The sequence below is a fragment of the Nansenia antarctica genome (genome assembly GCF_963989245.1).
Source record: "Nansenia antarctica genome assembly, chromosome: 3".
Taxonomy (NCBI): Eukaryota; Metazoa; Chordata; class Actinopteri; order Argentiniformes; family Microstomatidae; genus Nansenia; species Nansenia antarctica.
The window spans coordinates 52,456,108-52,479,751 of NC_137688.1; the positions used below are offsets into that span (position 1 = coordinate 52,456,108).

The 23,644-nt window shown below is 40.9% G+C and overlaps 1 protein-coding gene across 2 annotated transcripts in view; it reads left to right on the forward strand.

The window, feature by feature from the left end:
* The first annotated feature begins 1,945 nt into the window (after positions 1-1,945).
* Positions 1,946-23,644, forward strand: part of snx17 (sorting nexin 17) — a 43,082-nt gene continuing 21,383 nt past the window's right edge. For both annotated transcript variants that reach the window (XM_080525868.1, XM_080525869.1), the window contains exons 1-4: positions 1,946-2,454; positions 15,753-15,827; positions 21,767-21,884; positions 23,335-23,399. In XM_080525868.1, the coding sequence (XP_080381994.1) occupies positions 2,395-2,454; positions 15,753-15,827; positions 21,767-21,884; positions 23,335-23,399 (318 nt within the window). In that variant the 5' untranslated portion in view covers positions 1,946-2,394. The remainder of the gene's footprint in view (positions 2,455-15,752; positions 15,828-21,766; positions 21,885-23,334; positions 23,400-23,644) is intronic.

Below are 23,644 nucleotides of genomic sequence, written 5' to 3' on the forward strand. Positions count from 1 at the left end.
AAAGGGGTTTTTGACTTAAGGGGGAAGGGATGTTATAATGGGTAATTTGGATACATTATTAGATCGTTATGGTGATGACCCCTAACCTTACAGGTCATGACACAGGAAGTGGGGGTGTGGTCAATGTTAGTAATGCGGAAGGGGAATTCAGTCTGTGAATGTACTCTGGTATTGTGAACTACAAGTCTCCGGTATTAAAGTTATGAAACCGCACCACTGGCGTGATTATTGAAGTCAGGTTACCACAGTACCTATGTTTTATTTGAATGTTTAATGATCAAGATAGCTGTTTTGAGTTTCCCTATTTATAGTATTTTAGTTTGGAACATATCACAAGTTTAGTAATGTGAGTTTTAAGTTGTTAACATTGATGGCGCTAACGTGAATGTTCGTGTAACATCATTTTAGAATTTAGCTTGATGACCCTGCAAGTCCCGTGTCCAGAAATTGATGCACTGTTTTCTACAGAATACATGAACATGAGCCATCCAGCTGAGAGTGATTCATGCAAAGATACACCCCGTCACACAATGATTCAAGTAGATCGCGCAACCAGGGAATTGCCGACATGTGTGAAAGGGAGCAACACAGGAATCTACTGGCATTTGGCTCATGTGTGAACGGCGAAAATGGGATTCCATGGAAATTACAGGGAACTATGTGTGAAAGAGGCTATAATGTGTTACATCATAACAGCCAATCATACGTCATCAGTAATGGCAGGACCCCGATCAAATTCCGACAACCGTTCAAATTCTGTACCTACAGGGGCACCCCCTCCTCTGCTTCCCACCAGCAACAGCAGCACTGATCTAAAATTACTGAAAAGATCAGCTATTGCATTCACTGATCCATATCATTGGTGAACATTTTGAGGAAATGAGAGGACAGAGAAGAGGAAATGTTGTGCTGAGTGTGTGAACGTAGCCAAAGCGTCACTGTCATTACATTTTGCGCAATATTTTCGCATAGACTTACTGATCCTCAGTCAACACTGCACTATATAGCGCAAGTTTTTATTAAGACTGCGTTAAGGGCCATGCCCAATAAAACACAACAGGAGAGGGGGTGACAATGAATGACGTGTTTTGCCATAGTGTCCACTTTGATACTGACGAAACCATCATCATTTATTCAGCTGGGTATAGAACATGTCTTTGGTATAGTCGTAGATCGTTTTTCGTATTTCACCACATCCACACAAAATCACAAGATATTCTACATATGATAATTAACTGCTCAGGAAGCTTTACATAATTAATGTCCTGTGCAGTTCTTTGTTTCTTTCATTCAAGATAAACAAAGAGAACATGACAATAACCATTTCATAAGCTTTGAAATGTTTCTATTTTTCTAATTCACCATTCATCAACAACAACAATTTATCTAAAGATTCTTGATAAATATGATATGAAGAAAACTGTTAAATTCGTATGGTCGGTCATTTGACTGTTTTGACACTCCAGAAGGCACCATCAAAGTACAGGGGTCAGCGTAAAAAAATAAATGCACGGAAGTTATTTGGAAGCCATGGGAAATGAAAACGTACACTTTGTTACGTGGGTAGCGTACAATTAAATCGTTTTGTGCGTAGATATTGCTTAAACCATATTAAATCGTTTTTGTAATGTTTGAAATAAACGTCATCCCCCCTTAAGAAAATGGTTTTGACCATGGGACTGTTGCAATGCCTCTTGATGAGGAATTGGATACATATTGAATACATTACATTGTTAAATTCCAACAATTTAGCCACTTATTCGACCTGTGTCAAGTTTGTTCATTTTTGTAGTTGCTTGTTCTCAAGTGCGTCTTGTTTCGGAGTATTTTTAGGAGGAGAAGCAGTCAGGAATACAACACCTCTGATTGTTTTTCCCTCTCTCAATCGTTTGTACCATTAGGGCTGCGACGGGGGTTTTGCAGTAACAAACTGCGCCTTTTCGTCTGAAAATTCTCCTGATTACGCAAGTTGATGGAATTGTCGGCACGAATCGAATAGGATTGCTGTAATACGGTTAATATATTTTTTTTACACCATATAATACACATTCGACGAATAAAGACAAATTAAACGCCAACAATGAAGGTGGAATTACCTACATTTGCAACATGGCTGCTACAGGGACGCTAGTGGCAAAAGTTTAGCACTGACGTGGGAGAAGTTTTATACTAATCCAGTTAGTGCAGCAATTGTTGGATAAACACAATTAGTCTTTCGTCGCCTCTGGCTGAACAACGGAGCACCGTGTGGACCCGAATGAGTGTGTGCAAGACCACTTTCTTCAGAGGATATCACCAACCAGTCGCTTACAGACTTTCTCTGGATTTGAGGGGTCTTTTGAATCGCAAATAGTGGTTAGAAGGACCTCGTCCAGTTTTTGAACTGTATCTAAAATGCATTTCTCCATACCTGAAACGGAGGTACGTTCAGGAGAAAACGGATCAACATATGTGGTGAGTTTAGACATTATCAGCATTCAGAACAGCTACATTGTAGCATTTGCACTGTTTTTCCAACCCCATTTTACGTGTGGCTTAAGGTTGATCCATGATAATGTCAAGTTGCCAGACTTGACTATTATGATAGGCTACTTATGCGTTTCCCCTTTACCGCTGCAAGTTTGTGATACGACAAGGCATATGGTTAACATATTATGCTGCCTAGATAATTTACCTTCTCCGCCTATAAAACTCTTTTATTACCTATTATACATTGTGGATCTGAAAACACATGATTTCTACTTTCATGCAAGCAGTAGAAAGTAGTGATCTAGACAAATGGACCGGTAAATCTATGTGGCCTAACAATGTAATGATTACAGCTGCAATTTTAATGGAGTGATTTTCAAAGCCAAAGGAAAGCCATAGGCAGATTAATTACATTGTTGATGTGGGTATAAATCCTGTGACGCAGTGGCACCTGATAGTATTTCACCCGTTGTTGCCTTAATGTCCTTTCACTGTCATGAGAAATCAATTTGACAGATTATTATCTAAGACAACCATATTGTAGGTGTTGGTTGTAGTTGCCTATATGTTGTTCAGTTGTTTTATTTGTTGAAGTCAGGACCTGACCTCTAACCTTCCAAGTATTTCAGGATTCCACCAAGAATGGAGACCAGAAGCTGTTAGGAGACACCTAGGATGATTTGAAAACGCAGAGTTGCCAATGAATGCATAGCTTGGCTATGAAGCATTGTAATGGACCTGTCATTCAGTACAATAGTCTGTTTTGTTTTTTCTGGAGATTGAATCAGAAGTTAAATCCCATTTCAGATTTGAGGTTTACCACCATGAAATGGCAATCAAACATGTTTTTTCATTAATCATTAAATGCTAACCCCCTACAAGAAGCTCAGCTTTCAATTGTGTTGCAACTTAAGGTCTTAAGGTGTCCAATTTCGTCATGCAATCAAGACTATTGAAAGGGGAACTATTGCTAGGCAGTCGCCTATCTCTCACATCCAGGCCATCTCCACTCAAATTTATTCTGCAGCAGAATGTCCCAGTGCCTTGTTGTGTTGACACTTTCACCAAGGAGCACTGGAGTGTGGATGATTCATAGAGGTTATTCAAGGACTCCAGTGAGCAACAAGACATGGATATTATAGAAATGTTTTAACCATTAACCATGAACAGTGGAGTCGAAAAAGTAAGGGGCACTTAAACTACTGTCAACTAAAGAGACATTTGAGCCAAACTCTTACAAGCACATTAAGGCTGAAATTCAGGGATGTTTTTCTCAGAATGCGTGCTCGTCAAACAAATTATATTTGTGTGTGTGTGCGCGCACAGGCACGTGCACACTTGCTGCCTCAGCATGTCTGACTGTGTGATACACTGATGACACATCTCCCCCCAGTCTTTAGGGGCTGGTCTAAATTCCTTTACTTCTGCCAGATGTTTTAACACCAGATCTTTGGCATGAGTTTTGTGTTGTTTGGTGTGAAATCACGCTTTCCCATTGTTCTTTCACACTCATTTGACAGACGTTTGATGACATCTTGATCACATGTACTCAAAAAGGAGAATTTATGGGAAGCATGTCAAGATCTGGGATCATGCTCATGTTTGTGGCTTCAATGGGACAGAATGCTATGTTTCTCATACAACTGTTTCCCCCTTTAAGGCCTTCATGGGTAGATCATCATGTAGTCATGTTTAGCCCTTGTAGATTAACAATTATATGTTGATATTGTGTTTCTCCCTGTAAGGCTTCTCATAACAGTGAAATGTCACGCAACAACAACATAGGTTAACAGCCCTTGAGCTAGCTTCATTCTCTTGTACAAATGTAATGTTCATAACAGTTCGGAGGCCCAGCCTTTGAGTCCAGTCCTCCGACCTTACTGTATCTACGCAGCAGAAAGGATTTGGACTTGATCTTAATGCAGGGGGATTGTCTGTGTACCTTGGAACCAGGAGCCCCACACGCACAATGTGCCGAGTTTGCATCTGCTTTAGAAAAACAAGTGCTGAGCTTTTTTAAATGGCGGAATTCCTGTGCAAGCTCAAAAACCCTCTCTTTATGACTGTTCACACTTCCTGTGCGCTTCACAGGCACATTCTTCGTTCCTTTTTTAATATGGGTGCTGTACAGAGGCTGTGATTGATTCAAGTTGATGTGGTAATTGATGGTGTCTTGTTTACGTGTGTGTGTGCTGAAACGGGTCAGGGCTTGTTAGCAGTGCTTTGATGTTTTGATATCATCAATTAAGCTCGTTTTGGTCCGAGGACATCAATTAAGTTCCAATGCTAATGCCTTGCCCTGTATCATGTTTCAGAGAAAGGCCTCACGTTCCAGTCTGAATGCTTCATAATATCATTTGAGCCAGAGTGTACTCTAAATTGAAGATTATTCAAAATGACTGAGAATTATGGGAATATCTAGTTCCATGTTCATTGATGATAGTGATAATGATAGTACTTTATAAGCGCTTTTGCTCTGAGAAGCATGAAGTGAACACTAGGTTTGTTTTTTCTTATTTACCATATTAGTTAAGAAAATATTGTGAAACACAATAATATTGTTCAAGTATGGCAGAGACATGCCAGTGTGAGCAAAAATAACTGAACTGCAGTGCATGGAGTGTATGGTTGGTGTTGTAAATTGTCTGGTGTTGTTTTCACCAAGACACTGCACTTGTAGTTATGCACATAACTGGAGTTTTAAGCACTTTTACAGACTACTGTATGTAAGTGAAGATATGCCACAAATATCACAATATACTGCAAATATCACAATATTTTATAACATAACATAGATACCCAACCTTAGTGAAACGCACAAGTCACTTTCCTCTACTCTACTTGAATGTGCCCTTGAAGTCATTGCATCGAAAAGTTTACAGTTTTTTTTGTGTGCAATTATAATTGTGCAACTGGGGATAATAACAACAATACAGTTTTACATAATATCCCATAGTGTATTCATATCCTGGATACCGAATGCATACAGCCTACTTGCTGAAGAAAAAAGAACCAGCAAAAGTTAGTGCAGTTCACTATTGCCCTCAATGGGCCAATCCTGACTGGAGATAAACAAGTTTTGGGTGTGTTTCATTTTAATCATGCTCTGACATAATGGTTGGTTGTTTGCCCCAAAAATGTTAGTTATTATCATGCATATGTAAAAGTTGACAGTTGCCATGTTCCCCATTAATTTGTTTTCTTTTTCCTGGTCATTGTCAGAATTATTACTTACTCATCCTTCCTTCCTGCCTGACGCTGAACAATAATTTTTGCTTATCTTTAGCCATTTCTTTTCCCTGGCTGTAAGCTGTGTGTTAAGAGGGTTTGGTACATTCCAATACCAGCTGACCAATAGTATGCTCCAGCTGCCTGATTGTATGATTGAACCACTCTGGGGTCATCAGACACTGGTTTTGTTTTGACAGATGACACAGCATGTGGACTATAAATATTCATAGGGAATGAACAGAAGGGCAAACGGATTAAAGTGCTGACTGAGTTTGTGCCTTTCACATTCAAAAACAGGAAAGTTCTCCTGCCAATATATGTGCTTCCTCTTATCCATGGCTAAAACCTGTCCTCTACAGTAAGTAAGTACGTAAAGCTTTATTTATATAGCGCCTTTCGTACATGAAATGCAACTCAAAGCGCTTTACAATAGAACATATACAACCAAAGATTACAAGGAAATGGGGGGGGGGGGGAAACGAGACACAACAGCAGGGGAGGGGTGGGGGAAGGGAGGGGAGGGAGGGGTTACATCACCCTCTGTAGAACATCTTCTATCTAATCGGCGCACTGTAGAGCTTTTCTACTTTTCTAAACAAATGCAATGCAAACATAACAACACAGGACAGATAGCAGTGCAGACAGAACAAACTGTAGGAGTGGGGGTGGTAGAGAGATAAGGTGGGGGATGGGGGGGGGGGGAGAGATAAGGTGGGGGAAAGTCTCGGGAGATGTTCTGGGTCAGTCCGTACTTGAGTTTCAGGACATTTTCATACTATACAAATAATTTAGGTTGAGTGAAACATGTTTTTTTTTTTTTAACTCACAGTCAACATTTGAGAGAAATAATGGTTCTCTAATGTTATCAAAATTGAGTATGTATCTAGATTTCAATTCAGTGGCAGCACACATACAGACGTCCTCTGGCACTGGTCACCAAAAATGGTTATCTAGCTAAAGAGGCCAACTTTGACATTTAACCAACTTCCCCTGAGGCCACAGTTTACACTGCTGGTGTCGGCTCTGTCATTGAAGTCGAGAACTGGCACTGGCATTCCTGCAGTATCTTTTATAGATCAGAAAAGTAGCTGAAAGTAGGCTACATGTTAGATACATGGGTTAGGTATGCAGGTGATAAAATATTGTCGGTTGAGGAGAGGCAGGAGTTGTGTGTTTTTTTTAATCATAATATTTCACAGTGTTGGAGGAAATATTTATAGTCAATGTCTAAAGAAATATGTGTATTAATGAAACTGTTGACAATGGAAAATAGCAGTTTAAATTAGCTGGCCTCCTCTATGATTGCATGCTAAATTTGATCTCATTCACATAATTGTGTTGTTGATTCCAAAACATTACTGTTGCTGAGAAGGAGCCAATCATCTTTCTTGTCCAAACAGACAGGCGAGTTGAGGGGAGGTGAGGGGCTATGAAGCACCCATACATTGTGTGTTTTGACCACTGCATAATGGACTGTGCAACTTATTATGTTAAGATAAAATAAGGGATTTATGCATTCCCTATTGGAGCAAAGGTGGAATTGAATGTCACAAGTGCTGGCAAGGCTTCACACTTCATTCACACTTCATTCATCTGGGTTCCTTGATCAAAATGAAGATGATGGTGCAAGTAGTGTTTACAGGATGGGTGATTTGATTTTGCTTCAACGCAGTATTGTGGGAAATAAGAAGTGAGACTCTTATTCCGTAACCAAATTATCTCCTTCTGAATTAGAAGTATCCACTGTGTTTGCTCCTCATTTAAATTGCAAAGCAGTCCTACTGTAGAGTGGACTTTCAATTGAACTGAATATATCTAGTTTAGGCCGATATCTACCTGCTTTCTACATCCGAGTAAATGTACAGTGCCCTCAAGAAGTATTGTGAAAAGGAAGCATTGTTTCTTCTTTTGGCTCTATATTGCAATGGTTTGGATTTAAAATTGCAACCGTCTTCAGTTATTTATTTTGAGTTCATGCTTCATGTCCCCTCTTCAGCAAATTAAAATGCATGTTCAATTGGATTTAAATCTGGCAATTGATGTGGCTACACTAGAACCTTCCAATTTCTGGCCCTGAAAAACTCCCATGGTCCCATGACAGTATGTTTTATTCATTGTCTTACTGTATGGTGAATCGCCGTCCAATTAATTTGGAGACGTTTGCTTGTACTCAAGCAGACAAGGTGGTATGCTGTCAATCTTGGGCAGAAACTTTTTCCGCCAAACCTTCCTCTTGCAATCACTGGGTAATTCCACAGTATGATTCTATTGTTGTTGTTTTGTTGGAATATCAATATGCCAATGCCAAAAACATTTATCAAAGTTGTACAAACTATACGACATCTATGTAAAGACTACTTCTTACAATTCCAGCTGAACAAGTAAAAATGTACTTAAAGAACTGTGCAGCTTCAAAGTTTGGTAACAGAATGCCTCCCTGGGTTTTTTATGTAACCATATTTCTCCACATTAAGATTCTAATATGTCTGCAGAATGAATGTGGTGTAAGATCATATGATCCCTTGAATTTGAAAATATCTCTTTTGCTTGTTGAGCTACACTCTCTCCAGCTCTCAGCAGCCTCACCCTCACAGAGCATGAAGTGAGACGCGTGCTGAAGGCGGTGGACCCCAGGAAAGCCTCAGGGCCGGATGGCGTCCTCCTGGGACGGGTGCTGAGGGACTGCGCCGACCAGCTGGCCGGGGTTTTCACCAACATCTTCAACCAGTCCCTGTCCCAGGCCACCATCCCACCCTGCCTGAAAACCTCAACTATCATCCCAGTCCCGAAGAAAAGCACGGTGAGCTGCCTAAACGACTACCGCCCGGTGGCACTCACACCAATCATCATGAAGTGCTTCGAGAAACTAGTCCGGGCCCACATAGTCACACGCCTATATGAGCCCGCCCAACCTGGATCCATACCAGTTCGCCTACAGAGCCCACAGGTCCACAGAGGACGCCATCGCGACGACTCTCCACTCCACTCTATCCCACCTGGAGAGGGGAAACAGCTACGCAAGACTGCTCTTTGTGGACTTCAGCTCTGCCTTCAACACCATCCTTCCAGACAGGCTAGTGACCAAACTACTAGACCTGGGACTATCACACTCTATATGTGCATGGATCAAGGACTTCCTGTCTGACCGCCCCCAGAGGGTGCGGGTGGGCTCCCACACCTCCACAGCCCTCAGACTCAGCACTGGGTCCCCCCCGATTCCTGGGGGTGCACATACAGGATGACCTGTCCTGGAAGATCAACACAGCAGCCATCATCAAGAAGGCACAACAGCGGCTCTACTTCCTGAGAGTCCTCAGGAAAGACCACATCGGACAGGAGATGCTGGTGACCTTCTACCGCTGCGCAGTGGAGAGCATCCTCACCTACTGCATCTGCATCTGGTTCTCCAGCTGCACAGCCGCAGAGAGGAATGCGCTACAGAGAGTTGTGAGATCGGCCCAGAAGATCACCGGCGCCCCCCTCCCCTCTCTGGAAGAGCTGTACAACACACGCTGCCTCAGGAAGGCCTCCAAGATCTCCAGAGACCCATCCCACCCTGGGTATGAACACTTTGCTCGGCTGCCCTCGAACAGGCGGTTCAGGACCATGTTCGCAAGGACAAACAGACTGAAGCTCAGCTTCTACCCCACAGCAAAGACCTAGGTTCTAGGCCCTGGACAATCTAGACAAATTGATGGCAGCTACTAGATTGAAATCAAGTGTAATACTGAAACACAACTGTGTACATTTCAAACCTGCAAACTGCGACACTTTAAATGAATGTGCAATAACACTATGTGCAATATGACAACCCTAGAGGACATAAGGTTCAGAGAATAGGAAATGTTAGAATAGAGTACAGCACAGTGTTTTATTTGTATAGTATAGTATAGTGGATAGTGTACATAGCCTTTATAAACCAGCTCTTTTCCCTTCTTGTTTTTAGTTGTTTTTTTTTCCTAGCACCAGGGGAGCCCCCCCTCCCAAATTTCGTTGTTTGGTACCTGTACTATATCAATGACAATAAAGACCATTCATTCATTCATTCATTCAGTAAGTGGATTGGATCCAGTAACACAATTACTAAATGGGTCCCCTACAGAAATGCAAAGTCCTGCATTTGAATGTCATTCTGTACTATATAACATTATAAAGGGAAATTGGTGACTCATAAAACACAACAAATGCTTTTGAAACTTTAAAAAGACATCGGTGGCTTTCAGTGGCTTTTTCTTCATTATACCAAAAGAAAATGGCCTACACTTTTTGCAGCAAAAAACAACAACTAAATGCAAGTAGGCCTATGCCATGTGTAGACACAAAGAGACACCCGATCTCCGCCTAGTTTGCCTCAGAGATAGCCTCAGCAAAATGAAAACAGTCTTTATTGTCTGCAACCGGTGTGGGAAGGATCTGTCTTAGGGACATACCACATGTGACACGTTCTAATGCTTTGGTCCTCATATCGGCAACCAATCAAAATGTTCAGACTTTTCTTTTGAAACACGGAACTACGTTTCAACGTTGTTGAGAATCTCAAAACAAACTCGCTAGTCAAGCCAAAATACTGCAACTCAATGGATTTGGTGAGTAATCCCCACTGCTACCTAGTTAACTATAACACTACTTTACATTGTTAGCAGGCTCACAAAACAAGCTGTGTTAGTTGACTAGCGATGTGTCATTGATTTTCAACAACGCAGAAATGTATTCACATTTTTCGAAGAAAAGTCAGATCATTACATTGGATCCTGATATGAGGACCAAAGCATTAGAACGTGTCCCATATGTCAGTGTGCGCTTTCATGATGAAGATAAATCCATTGATCCCTTTTGTAGAATGTAATGGCTCAATAAGTTTCTGTACTATGAAATGCTGGTAAGTGTTAAAAATGTTAATAATACTAATCATTTGAGTAGTCTACTTGAGTAGACTAATAGAATAGAGAAGTAGAAATATTGCTTATGAACTGTAGAGAAGTAGAACTGTAGCTTATGAACTGCTACAACAGGGCTTGACGCTTACCTTTTCCCCAGGTAGCACTGTGCTACCATGTTGAAATATTTAGTAGCACACCAAGAATTTCAGTAGCACAATGAAAATTGTGCAATTTTCGTCAACAACGACAACAAATTATCATAATCATAACATATCAAAATGATCATAACCGGCTCTTGGCCGTAATAAAAATGGAGACTCACACAATGTAAAGGGGAAGTAAGAATATTAATTTCAGTTGGCCCACGGTTCTTGGGTCACGGTTCACGGTTCGTGTTTATTTTTATTTTTTAAATGCTACTATTTATTTACAAACTTACTTTATTTTGCTTATACTTATGGAACTTTAACATTTAGACACATTCCAGAATATGACTGGTAAATTGTATCATATAAATATATATAAACAAAACACTTTCAAATGTAAAAAAATTACATAAACACTTTCAAATGTGACGTGTTGTGGATTGGAACTACGGATCATAAGCTTTCAAATGATGTGTCATACATTGAAATCCGAAAAAAGATGAAGTTAGAGTCATTTGAATGTTGTTAGACGTCAGGCACATATAGGGTTAACCTCTTTGTAATGAAACCGGAAGCAGACGCTGCTAGCAGCTAGCGGCTAACAAAACACAGCGCTACGAACTATGAGAGCTGTATCCCATATACCCATTATGCGCATTTTAAGCGCATATAGGACTCGCGTGAAGCATTTCTGCGACACGCGTTTCTGTTCACTGTTTTCATTCCCTCATCGCTTATACACATAAGTTTGACTGCGCATGACAGTAGTTCAGCTGTCTTTTAGTCGCACTGGTGCGATTGAATGTATTTCCAAGTCGCACAGAAATATATTCACTCGCAAATGCGACCAAAACAGTCGCACTGTCGAGCCCTGGCTACAAGCTAGATATGAGGATGTGGCATATCACCTGCATTCCGTTGTCTGATACTTGTACTCTGCAATGACAATGAAGTTGAATCTAATCTAATATGAGGAAGATGTACGTCACAATTACGAGCCGATTTCTTTAGATTTCCAACTGCTTCACTGTCGAAAGGGTTAGGGTTAGGGGTACGGGGGCAGAGCAATGTATGCTTCTAACTTTGTTTCGGGCTCTCTGTTTGTTAGAAACAGACATGGTAGACATGGAAACAGTCATGCTTGCAATTATTAAAATAAGTAAATGTGCCTGCGAGTGTCACCAAATACTAAGTGTGTAACACGTGTCAGCATTCTCACTGTAAGTTAGTTGTGCTCCACATTTGTGTAAATGTGGAGCACTGTACTCAACAACAATGTCATCGGAGCAATGAGGGTGTTGATTGGTGAGGGTGTTTGTAAGTACTGTATCATTCCCCACAGTTTCTCAGCTGTCCCAGTGGAAGAACCATTTTGGAACCTCTTTAAGTTCCATGGAGAACCCTTTGGGTTCCATGTAGAATTCGCTGTGAAACGGGTTTAAATTCTCTACAACCTGTACAATAAGTGAATGTAGCCAATTAAATTTCAGTAATTCTTTTACTGTCTCTTACTCTCATTCTGTTACCAATTTAGTCGTAACTCATGATGCAGACAATTTTGAAAATATAGTACGCTTATGTAAAAGAATGATCCAGAGACAGGGAAATTATTTTAATCTTACAATTTCTTAAAACCAAAATGTGTTGATATTAGTTGACCAGGGTCTATACAGTTCTTGAACATTAATGAGGTTTGATGTTTCTCTAAACAGCGTAAAATACTTTTTCTGGTAGATGTTTCCGTAGACGTTTTTCTATATGTTTGACCAGAAGTCAAAGGCTTTTCTTATCCCTATTTTTATGATTGAAGATGGAGGATTTCCCAAAAATGTGGACTCTTGACACCCGATTTGATATAGCCTACTCTGATAAATTTCACATTTTGAAATTGGGTCCTTTTTGGGTCCACAAGATGCTTTTTAGGTACTTTTTTAGCAAACTGTAACCTGACCATCCTTTTTGTGGATAACAAAAGGAAGACAACCACAAATGTCATTACTTTTTCAGTAATTACTTATTAATAAAGAATGAAAAAATTATGATAACCATATTATTATCTTAGTTTAATGTAATTTCAATGCATTATAGACAATATTTTTATATATATGCATTATAGACAATTCTTTATAACAAGCATAACCAAAAAATCAGACATGGAAATATGTCAATATGCACGACTTGTCATGCACAAATCAGCCTGTAACGTTAGACACAGCACATCGGCATAATAGCAATTTTTTTGTTATGCTTGTTGTAAAGGAAAGGTCTTTAATGCATTGAAATGACATTAGTAGGTGTCATACCATCAGACATGGAAATGACACCTACTAATGTCATTTCAATGCAAATACACTGTTCCACCGTTCCAAAGGCCAGCGCGCTTCGTGTTTTGGTGCTCAGCAGTAGAGGACAATAATAGCAAAACTATTACCTGGGCACTTCCATTAGACTACCAAAGCAAGACATCGGAGCACTCATATCTGTGAGTTTGTCACAGGGTGTGCATTTTGACCTAGTTCCATGTCGCATTTCCCCCCGTTGATGTGACGCTGTAGCTGTATAGCGGCACTTATTAAACCAAAACAACCTGCAATCTAATCCGAGCAGTTGTTATTATGTAATATTATTGATGGATGTGCCATTTTTGATGGAGAGCAGTGAGCGGGAGACTGGATGTGAGCATGTAGTTGACTAATGCCGTGGACAGCCAGCGTTCCTGTCACATCAGATTTCGGAATGCCATAAAAATAAATCTGTGCTCCCTGTCTAACGTTACACATCTAACGTTACATGTTTTAAGGCTGATCTGTGCATTATAGTGCTGCATTTTGACATATTTCATGTCACATTCCCCCCCGTTGAGCTCTATAGCGGCACTTATTAAACCAAAACAACTGTTATCTATCTAACTTTACATATTTTAAGGCTGATTTGTGCATGATAGTCATGCATTTTTACATGTCTATTTACCCCCTTTAATGGACACCCGAAATCTAACTTAAGTTCAGCCGCGAAGTTGTTGCGCTGTTGTATATCAGTGCAGACTGGCAGGGTAGGAGCACAGGTTAATAGCCTACAGAGCACCGTTATTCTGTCATGGTCTGATAGTGAAGCATTGTTCTTTTTTATTTGATGACTTGTTCGATCGATTGATAGCATAAAACCTAAGTTGTGAATGAATCGTGGGAGTCAATGCTTTTCTATGACACTACTGATGACGTATCAGGGTTTTGAAGGGTTGTCCCATTTCATAGGGAAAGATTTCAACCACTACGGCTTGTGACTCTGTTCGGAGGCCTTGGCTCCAAAGCGAGTGGCACTCCAAAACGAGCCGTAGGGGTAGAAATGGGGAATCGGGATCGGGCCGTAGTCTGCAGACGGTAGTCTCTGACATTCATGCCTACTTCCTGGAGAGTGTTCCTGGGGGGTATTCCATCAACGTCGCTAAAGGACAATCCAGGCTTATTTTTATAAAACCAGCGAGATTTATAATCTCTTTTCCTTTAGTGACATTGATGGAATGCCCCCCTGATCTGTGTGACAGTTGTTGTTTTTTTCCTTCATTATGGTGAGCATTCTTCGGTCATGCACTGTAGAAGTCTTCCTGGGCCTACCAGGCCATTTGTGATCGCTGAGGTCACCAGTGTTTCTTTCAGCCTTTCTCATATGTTTATATTTTTTTCCAGATATTTCAGCCTTATAATGGCCACCTTGACTTGCAGTGACAACTTTTTTGGTCTTCATGTTGACAGCCACCAATAGCAGGCTCCAAAGGCAAACCAAATCCTAGAATCAATACTTGACATTAACAGCTCTCATGTACTGGCACAAATTATGTGACCGAACACACCTGACTAACCAGAAACACCCACCAAGGCAATTTTCCCAATACTCTTGATGCCCTGAAATGTGGGGACTATGTATAAAAAGGTTTGTAATTTATAAGACCAATTGGTAAAACCAATCTGAACGAAAACAACATTTAAATATAGCTGCAAGCGGCAATTAAAGGAGCAAGGGTTAACCTCAAATTTGCTACTGATATTATGGCACTGTCTCAAAGCACACTAACCTTGAGATTGATTAGATTAACAATGACTGACATAGCCCTATTTGCATAAATGTCATCATTTATGATACATAGTAATTTGCATGTAGCTGTGTATTTTTAGAAGTATGAACTTGTCCTATGCAAACTTTGCAGGGACTGGTACACGCATACTATGCAATAATTTTCGTGCCAATCGGACTTGCGGTTCATAAGAAGACGATAAGTGATTAGCCTCATTTGCTATTTCATTAATTGTGGTGCTGATTAATTTGCATGTAGCGTGGTCATTTTTTCACATGGGAACTTTTCGTCCTCAAACTTGTTAGGGACTGGTACATACTTCTTATGTAACAAGTTTCATGTCGATCAGACTTACGGTATATTTTAAGATTTTTTTCAAGATCTATTTTTTTAAATATATATATATATAATTTATTTTATTTTATTTTTAGGGCACTGTAACCAATAACTAATAGAATTACCTGAAAGACAAATAAATTGAGCTAGAATGCAAGAGGTAAAGGTAGACTTGGTAGCAATGACTTTTTTATGACAGGAAGTAGAATCACTTTTGAGGTATTTCAGCTTTTACCAAGCAACTTTTTAAAGTTTCACTTTAATACACAAGCAATGCTACATGTTACCCATGTAACAAAAAAGGCTGCTGATTGAATTGATACAATTCGGCTTGTTATCTGTGCTCGACGTCACCCCTCTGTTCCGTTTCATCTGATTCCGTACATCATATCGCTGAGTCTACCTTTTAATGAATACAAAGGTCATAAGAAAAGCCGAATACCACAGATACACAAAAGGCACCTTACATGTTGGTGTCTGCTACCATGTAAAGCATTTGGATCAAATCAATCCAGACCTTTGAGGCACAGTTTCTTTGTAGTGTTGTTGACCCTTTGCTATATCTCTTTCTACCCCAGTCAGAAGCTGTCCTCACTGTTGTTGTTTTTTTTCTCACAGGCCTACAATATCCATGTCAATGGTGTCCTGCACTGTCGGGTACGCTACAGCCAGCTCCTGGGCCTTCACGAACAGGTAGGCTAAGCCGGAGTTCTCATCGAATCGCTCTGCAACGGTCCGGTGGTTTTGGGGCTCTTGGCTGTTACTGACTCTTAGCTTAGTAGGATAATGTGGTATCACAGAGCCGCCTGGCTTTTTTTCTTTAAAGAATAAGACTTTTTTTTTAAGTCAGGCAGGGGGGCAACCAAGCTACACAGCAGGGCACGACCCACCTACGTACTGGTAGGGGAAACACTGCTGGGAATATCAAAACATCACCTTTGTGTCTTCTACCATTTCCTACACACAGTTAACATGCCATGCCTGATGTCACTAACAATTACAGCCACAATTGCTTGATGTCCAGCCTTCCTCTGGCTCTGGAGTTCAAGTTATTTCAGTAAACAGCCAGTGGAGTAGAAAAGGTGGAGGGGGTCACATGGAAGGAATGGTCTTGGCCTTTTTATGTTTTTCTCACTTCACCTGCTGAGAATTGGAACAGTTGACTCTCCAGCCAAAAGGTGCTACAGCGGAAGAAATGTAAGACTGGCTCCGTATCGGTGCAGACAAAGCTATTGAAAATGTCCTCGGCAAAAGGGCTCAGAACAGCATAACACCCAGTAGGACAGGGGTCGGCAATAGGCGGCCCGTGGGCCATTGCTGGCCCGTCACCAAGAATATTTGGCCCAGCAGATTATTTTGAGAATCCACTTTTCTTTTTTTTTTTTTTACAATATCGGACCGACAGTCCCACACCGCGGCTATAATGTCCGAATAGAGAATCTACCACCACCTGAATAATGCTTATTGTACTTTTATTCATGTTGAGAGTGAATGACACAGGGACAGACAATCAGGCAGCGGGGTGCACCGAAGCGCACTGACGCTGAACCCCTCATAGTGAATCATAAGCAGGTGGACACGGCGTGGTGCTGAAATAGCAAATTCTGTTTAATTTTCTGAAAAACATTGACAACAAAATCGGCGCAAAAGTGGTGGTAGGCCGCTCCTGAAACGACAGAGCAAACGCGCTATTAGGGATAATAAGTACAATGAGCCATAAGCCATTCATTCAAAATATACAAAATACAATTAGGTTATTAAATACAATAACGACAGGCTTGGTACTCACTTAATGTGAAAAGTGGCATCTCCCATCGGTCACTATTTGCTTGATATCTGGTGATATTGACGTCACTTTAATCCGCAGGCAGTTTTTTACATTTTTTATGCATCTATCGATTCCTCTCGTGCGTCTTTATCACATTCGTTGAGGAAAAGGACGACTCGCATGTATAGAAAGGGAACATTGTGAGCACGGAAGATGTGAGTCTCACAACGGCTTTGCATTGATGAAAGGTAGGATGAACGTATAGTTCGCTGTCCATTCCTGTTTAAATGCCCTGTTTTCACCGTCAACTTTCCTCTTTAGACCTTTGGAGAGTGACATTATGTTTCTCTTGCTAGTTAGCAGGTTAAATGTTTAGCTAACTTCACCCGACACGCAAACAACCAATCCAATAATAAATAATGTGACCTTGTCTGGAGGAGGGGGGAATCATTCAGAATAAAAGTATGTTAAATAATTATTAGAATAAGTTAGGCTGCGATACATCGTCAGTCCACACATTTATTATTCAAAACTATGGAAAAGGGTGAAACTACGTTTCAACGTTGTTGAGAATCACAACACAAACTCACTAGTCAAGCCTAATACTGCAACGAAATGGATTGGACTGCTACCTAGTTAATTATAACACTACTTTACATTGTTAGCAGGCTCACAAAACAAGCTGTGTTAGTTGACTAGCGATGTGTACATTTCTCGAAAGAAAAGTCAAAGCATTAGAACGTGTCACATTTTTTAACAATCAATTACTTAAATTATGTTCGGGCCCGCCATCTAGTGGCTACATTTTTTTTGGGCCCGAGGCCAAACCTAATTGCCGACCCTTGCAGTAGGACATAAATGTAAAATTAATTGATAGTAAAACAGGCTTGAGGAAGAGCCAAGTTGATGCCTAGAAACACTTTCCATCATCTGGGCACTGTTAGCTGCTGTGACACATCCCAAAACCAATCCTTATGGAGCGGTACACAATCACTCACAGCCATATATTAATAAATTATCAAGGAAAGGGCAAACTTTGGTGTCAGTCTTCAAGGCTGTTATCCAGTCTGTTGCTAGGTAACAGGGCATGGGGAAAGACGTGGTCAGATCAGACGACTACCCCACAGGGGTTGCCATGGTGCACATATCCACTGCCAACCCCTTTGGTGATTGCAGAGCCGCTCCATCCAATTACCTCTGACAAAATTTGAATGTTAATGGTGCCGTTTTGTAAATAATTCTCCCCCTGTATATTTCCCCCAAGCATTTGAGTTCCTTAAGCTCATCTGTAGACAGCCTTCAGTAAATACTATGGGAAAAAACCTTTTCACCAGATTACAGATGCTGGTTAAAAGTCTGTTGAACTGACATTTATTCCAAATGGCAGCTGCGGAATGGCTATGTAAGCTTGCAGCCTCGTCTACTTTAGAGGACCCTGATCTGTCACGAGCGTGAAGTATCTGCGGCTACTGAGGCTGATTTGTATTTGTGAGCGACATCGCCAAAAACCAAAGGGCAGCACTCACACCTCAGTTTCTCTGATGTGCAGTGTGCTCCATCTTTATCTGATGTTTTCTTAACCATGTGACATGACTAGAGCCTGACAAATACTGAATTTGTGCGTCAGATATCGATGCTGATTCATGGGGGGGAAATTCACAGATAACCGATATATCTGCTGATTATTATTTTTATTATTATATTACAGAATTCCTTTTTAGCAATGTTTTTATTGGAAAACAACATCAAAAAGATGCTCTTACACTGACTAGGCAATAATCAATAATGACTTGAAATGATCTCCATTGATAAATACTTACTTGAGAATTTCGCCAAATGAGAATTGTTGTTCAGTGCACTGCATATTGATATTAGTGATTGCTGTTCAGTCTAACTTGTTGTGACAGTTTGATCATCTATTTTTTTATTGTTTTATTATACTCGGTTATATTTAATTTAGAAAAACAAAAATTCACTGTGAAAAGCATTCTTAAAAAAAAAAACTGCACTTTCTGGTTGCCAACCACTGTAATTTCCAGTAATGGTTTATCCCAGCTCTCCCCCTCCCCAAGACAAACTTTATCAACGTGGTGAGTTCCGCGAGTAAACAAACCTGCGTCGTGCAGTACCCAAGCTGCTTGTGCCCAGGGCCGGATCTAGGCATGCATTCTAGGCACGTACCTAGGGCCTCCTTGCCACTAGGGGGCCCAGACAGAAATGGGTAAAGAACATCAACTGCCTGAATCATGAAACACGGGACGTGATGTTATACTGTCCATTGTGCCAATGGATGGTACGCACATGAGGTTTGCCTTGATGTTGAGAGTGGCATGGGAGCTGTATCTCAGACATGGGAAGGATGTTAAATTTTGGGACACATCGTCAGTAGAGTACCTTTGAATCATGGGGTGTTTCGGCCTTTTCAACACTAGACACCCTCATCTAAGGCGGCCAGCTACAGGGTGATCAAGCCTGAGCTTGTGTCCCATGCCCAATCATGAGAATTGCCTGGTTGTTTAAATGGCGCAGCCCACGGGACTATGCAAGGCAGAGGTGTCCTCTTCCCTGAGTCAGGCCTAGAGCTGACCGCATACCTTGTTCACCCTCCTCCTGGAGGGTTCTGACCTGGGTTCTCAAGTGGGAGTGGGGGTAGGGGGGGATTAGTGAGTGGGTCATGTTGCTGTTCTTTGAGCCCAGCAAGGGTCCTTCCGCTTGATCCATATCCACTGGCTGCTTCTTTCGGACGCTTCAGAGAGTGATCTAATTGTCTGTCGCAGAGCCTGTCCATGGATGCCAAGGTCTTTCAGCAGACTAATGGTGGAAGAAGCCACGAAACCTCTGCATCCCACTTCACCCGTATAGACTTTTGCCTTCCATCCTCGTTGTTGAGCGTCTGCTGCCAGTTCTGTGTAGCGCAGTTTCTTGCGCTCATAGTGTAAATAATGTTAAACATATATTTAAAAAATATTTTAAAAAACAATCTAAAACTTTATTTCAATCTTTGTATATTTATGTTTTAATTAATGAATTTTTAAACATATACAACGTTACATTAGCGGCAATGTGTGGAATTCTTTTATTTATTTCCGGTGGTTCAGTGAAGATCATCACTGACATTTAGACTGTTAGCCGCTATTTGTCCGGTGCACAAGATGGCATCTCTTAACTTCCGGGTTTGCATGGTCTGCATTACTATTTCTGGTTGTAGTAGTTGATATAGTTACATTTAAAACTTAAACTATAATAATTAGAGATGCTCCGATCTGATCGGCGCAGATCGATATCGGCCGATATGCCCTTGATCGGTTTTGATCGGAGTTCTCAAAACGGCCAAATTTCGGACGTCATTATACCATCAAAGGAGGGAAATGTGACATGAAATGTCAAAATGCGCCATTATCATGCACAGATCAGCCTTAAAACATGTAACGTTAGATAATGTTATAAACACGGAGCGCAGATTTATTTTTATGCCGTTCCATCATGGAAACCATCTTATTATCTTAGTTTAATTTCAATGCATTATAGACCTTTTCTTAATATCAAGCATGCTTGAGAATTGCTATTATGCCGATGTGCTGTGCCTATGCTTAACATAGAAATACACCGTTCCACCATTCCAAAGTCCAGTACGCTACAGCCAAGTTTAAGATCCGAGGGTTTTGGTGCTCAGCAGTAGAGGACAATAATAGCAAAACTATTACCTGGGCACTTCCATTAGACTACCAAAGCAAGACACTGGAGCACTAATATCTGCGCGTCTGCAACAAACGCGGAGATACATGAAATATGTAAAAATGCTCCACTATCATGCACAGGTCAGTTTTAAAACATGTAATGTTAGATATATAACATTAAACACGGAGCGCAGATATATTTATATGGCTTTCCGAAATCCGATGTGACAGGAACGCTGGAGAAACAGCCGTTGTCCATGGCAGTAGTCAGCTATATGATATAACCCATCAATAATATTACATAATAACAACTGTTCGGCTTAAATTGCGTGTTTTGGTTTCATAAGTGCCATAACTATAGCGTCATATGCCATCAAAGGGGGAAAATGCGACAGGGAAATAGGTCAAAACGCATTAGTTAACTTGTTTCACTGTCGTAAGACCAGGAAAAACTCTGGACTCTACCTATGGCTTATACTTTGTATGGAAAAACTGCCGGCCCTACTGATACGTCTTCATGGCACAGACCTTTGGACCACAGCAAGGCACAGATCAGAATTAGACATAATTTGATCTTTGTTGATCCTACCAGTGCAAGGGTTTAGTTGAAACTTCAATGTTCAAAGCCAGAGATCTTCTAGCGATTTAAAAGAAAAATCCAACTTCAATGTGAATGAATGATTAGAGGAGACCTCTATGACATTAAGTAAACTGAGCATGGCTAGACATCCAGACGTGAGCATATGTTATGCATGGAAATCTTTCAGCTATCCACCGAATCCGGCTTGAAATAAACCTGTGATTCATCTTCAACTGCACGCATATACCACCATGAGTAAAACAGGGTTTTTCAAGTCTGGGCCAGGGAACTTGTGAAGATGTATGCAGGTTTTCATTTCAACCAATTAAGTCTAAAACAAAAGCTCAATTAAATATCCAAATCAAATAATTTGAATATCAAACATTCCACCTAAATACCATTTTTGTGTGTTACAACATTTCAGAAATGGATGTTTTTCAGTTCATTAGTTCTCTTGAACCAAGCAGTCATCTCTGTTAGAATTAAATCCTGCAGACTACTCTCCCCAGGATCAATGTTGAAAAACAACGTCTGACTGAGACACAACATTGGTCTACTAAACTATACACTTATTGACATAACCATAATTGTCTTTGTGTCCCCACAGATAAAGAAAGAGTATGGAAACAATGTGGTGCCCGCCTTTCCCCCAAAGAAGATCTTCACACTGACGCCTGCAGAGGTGGAACAGAGAAGAGAACAGCTGGAGAAATACATGCAAGCTGGTAAGCTGCATTTTTAGGCATTGTCATTTTCCTGAGGGAAATGCCGGTACAGTAGACAGTAGCTGACTCAAGTCTCCCTTAGAACATTTCCTCCTAGCAACTACAATCACAATCCACTTTGTAGAATACCTTATTAGCCACTTTCATCCAAGGCTGTCTGCCTGACTTACCCCTGGTGTGGTTCTGGGCACCAGGCAGGCTGAGACTGGTCTGTCTATGCCACATCAGAGCTCTGAGCACAAAGCAGACTGGGACTTGGAGGGGATCTTGACACATCTAAAACCAGACATCCTCACACTGTTCAGTGATCAGGCCCATTTATGAAAGTGTTATTTATTCTTTAGGAATGAGATGCCATATTCAGAGAAACCAGATGCTGGGTTGGGTGAATAGTTAAAAGTAATCAAAATGAATGACTCACCGTTTGGACAATGTATTTTACATATATACTCGATTTTCTTTTGGCAACATTTGAGTCTTTCGCTAACTTCTCAAGTTAAACAGACGTATCCCAGTCTAGGCGAACCCGGCTAATGCATAACATTTCCCAAGCAGGTCAAAGGTGAACTTTGGCCGTACACAAAAAGCCAATGAAGTGGGACTGGCAGCAACGCAGAACATTTGTTTTAATCCGCTCGAGCTCTGGCAGTTACCGCTGAACAAACTAAGCCTTGTTGGGGAGCGTATTTGCTCATAGTCTGGGAGCACACACACACACGGTGGCCGGATGCTAACTCGGTTACATCATGGTTTTTTAACGCGGTTATGGAAAATTAACTGACCTCAAACACACAATCTGCTCAGAATGAATTGACTAGGTTCAGCCCAGAGCATCTGTAGTGGTCAGCTCTGATGTCGGTTTTCAAACACACGGCAACAAGCATGAAAGTAAACAGTGGACATAGGCCAGGACACTCTCCATCTCCACTTGTGTTTGTGTTCTCTGAAACTGTCACATTATTGCACTGCCCAATCAACCTCAGCCTCCTAAATGGAATGGAACTGTTTGATAAACAAATTGGACAAAGTAAACGTGTCGAAATTGCCTTGTTCCTCAGATCTTGAGATCTGTCACATTTCATTGGTTCCTGGTCTATAATAATTTACAGATACATGAAGCCAGGCCAGATGGCCAGTTAGCTATTCATTGACGGTCCAATATGCTCCTTTTTATGAGGAACATGAGGTTTGTATCCTCAGATATGAGTTGTATAGTGCCCTTGTGGGCCCATTTATATACTATGAAACATAATACAGAATGAGGAAAACATGAAACATTTAAAAACGTCTAAAACAACCCTCAAACATCCTGATCTAATAGCTCCTCAGCTCTATGATGCCCCTCTTGGCTTCCTTCAGTTGTATTGACACAGAATGGTGAGTGTGTGACCAATGTACGGATAATGTTGCCTTTATGATAATATCCATCCTCTTTTCCCCGCCCTCACAGTTCGTCAGGACCCCATGCTTGGAGCCAGCGAAATGTTCAACAGCTTTTTGAGAAAAGCTCAGCAGGTAGGTACCACTTCCACCAAGCTATTTTCTGTTACGTAGGCAGACCCGTGAGGAGGCCATTGTTACGTAGGCAGACCCGTGAGGGGGCCATGGCTCTATGAGCCAAGAGGCTGACTCAGTAATTGCTTGCAGTCTTTGTAATTGCTTTTGGCCACAGTTTGGCTTAGGAGGTGAGTTGGCCATATTCTTTATGTTTGTCATGGTTCACTTTATTACACTTTCTAATCTGATTCTGTGTGCACAAG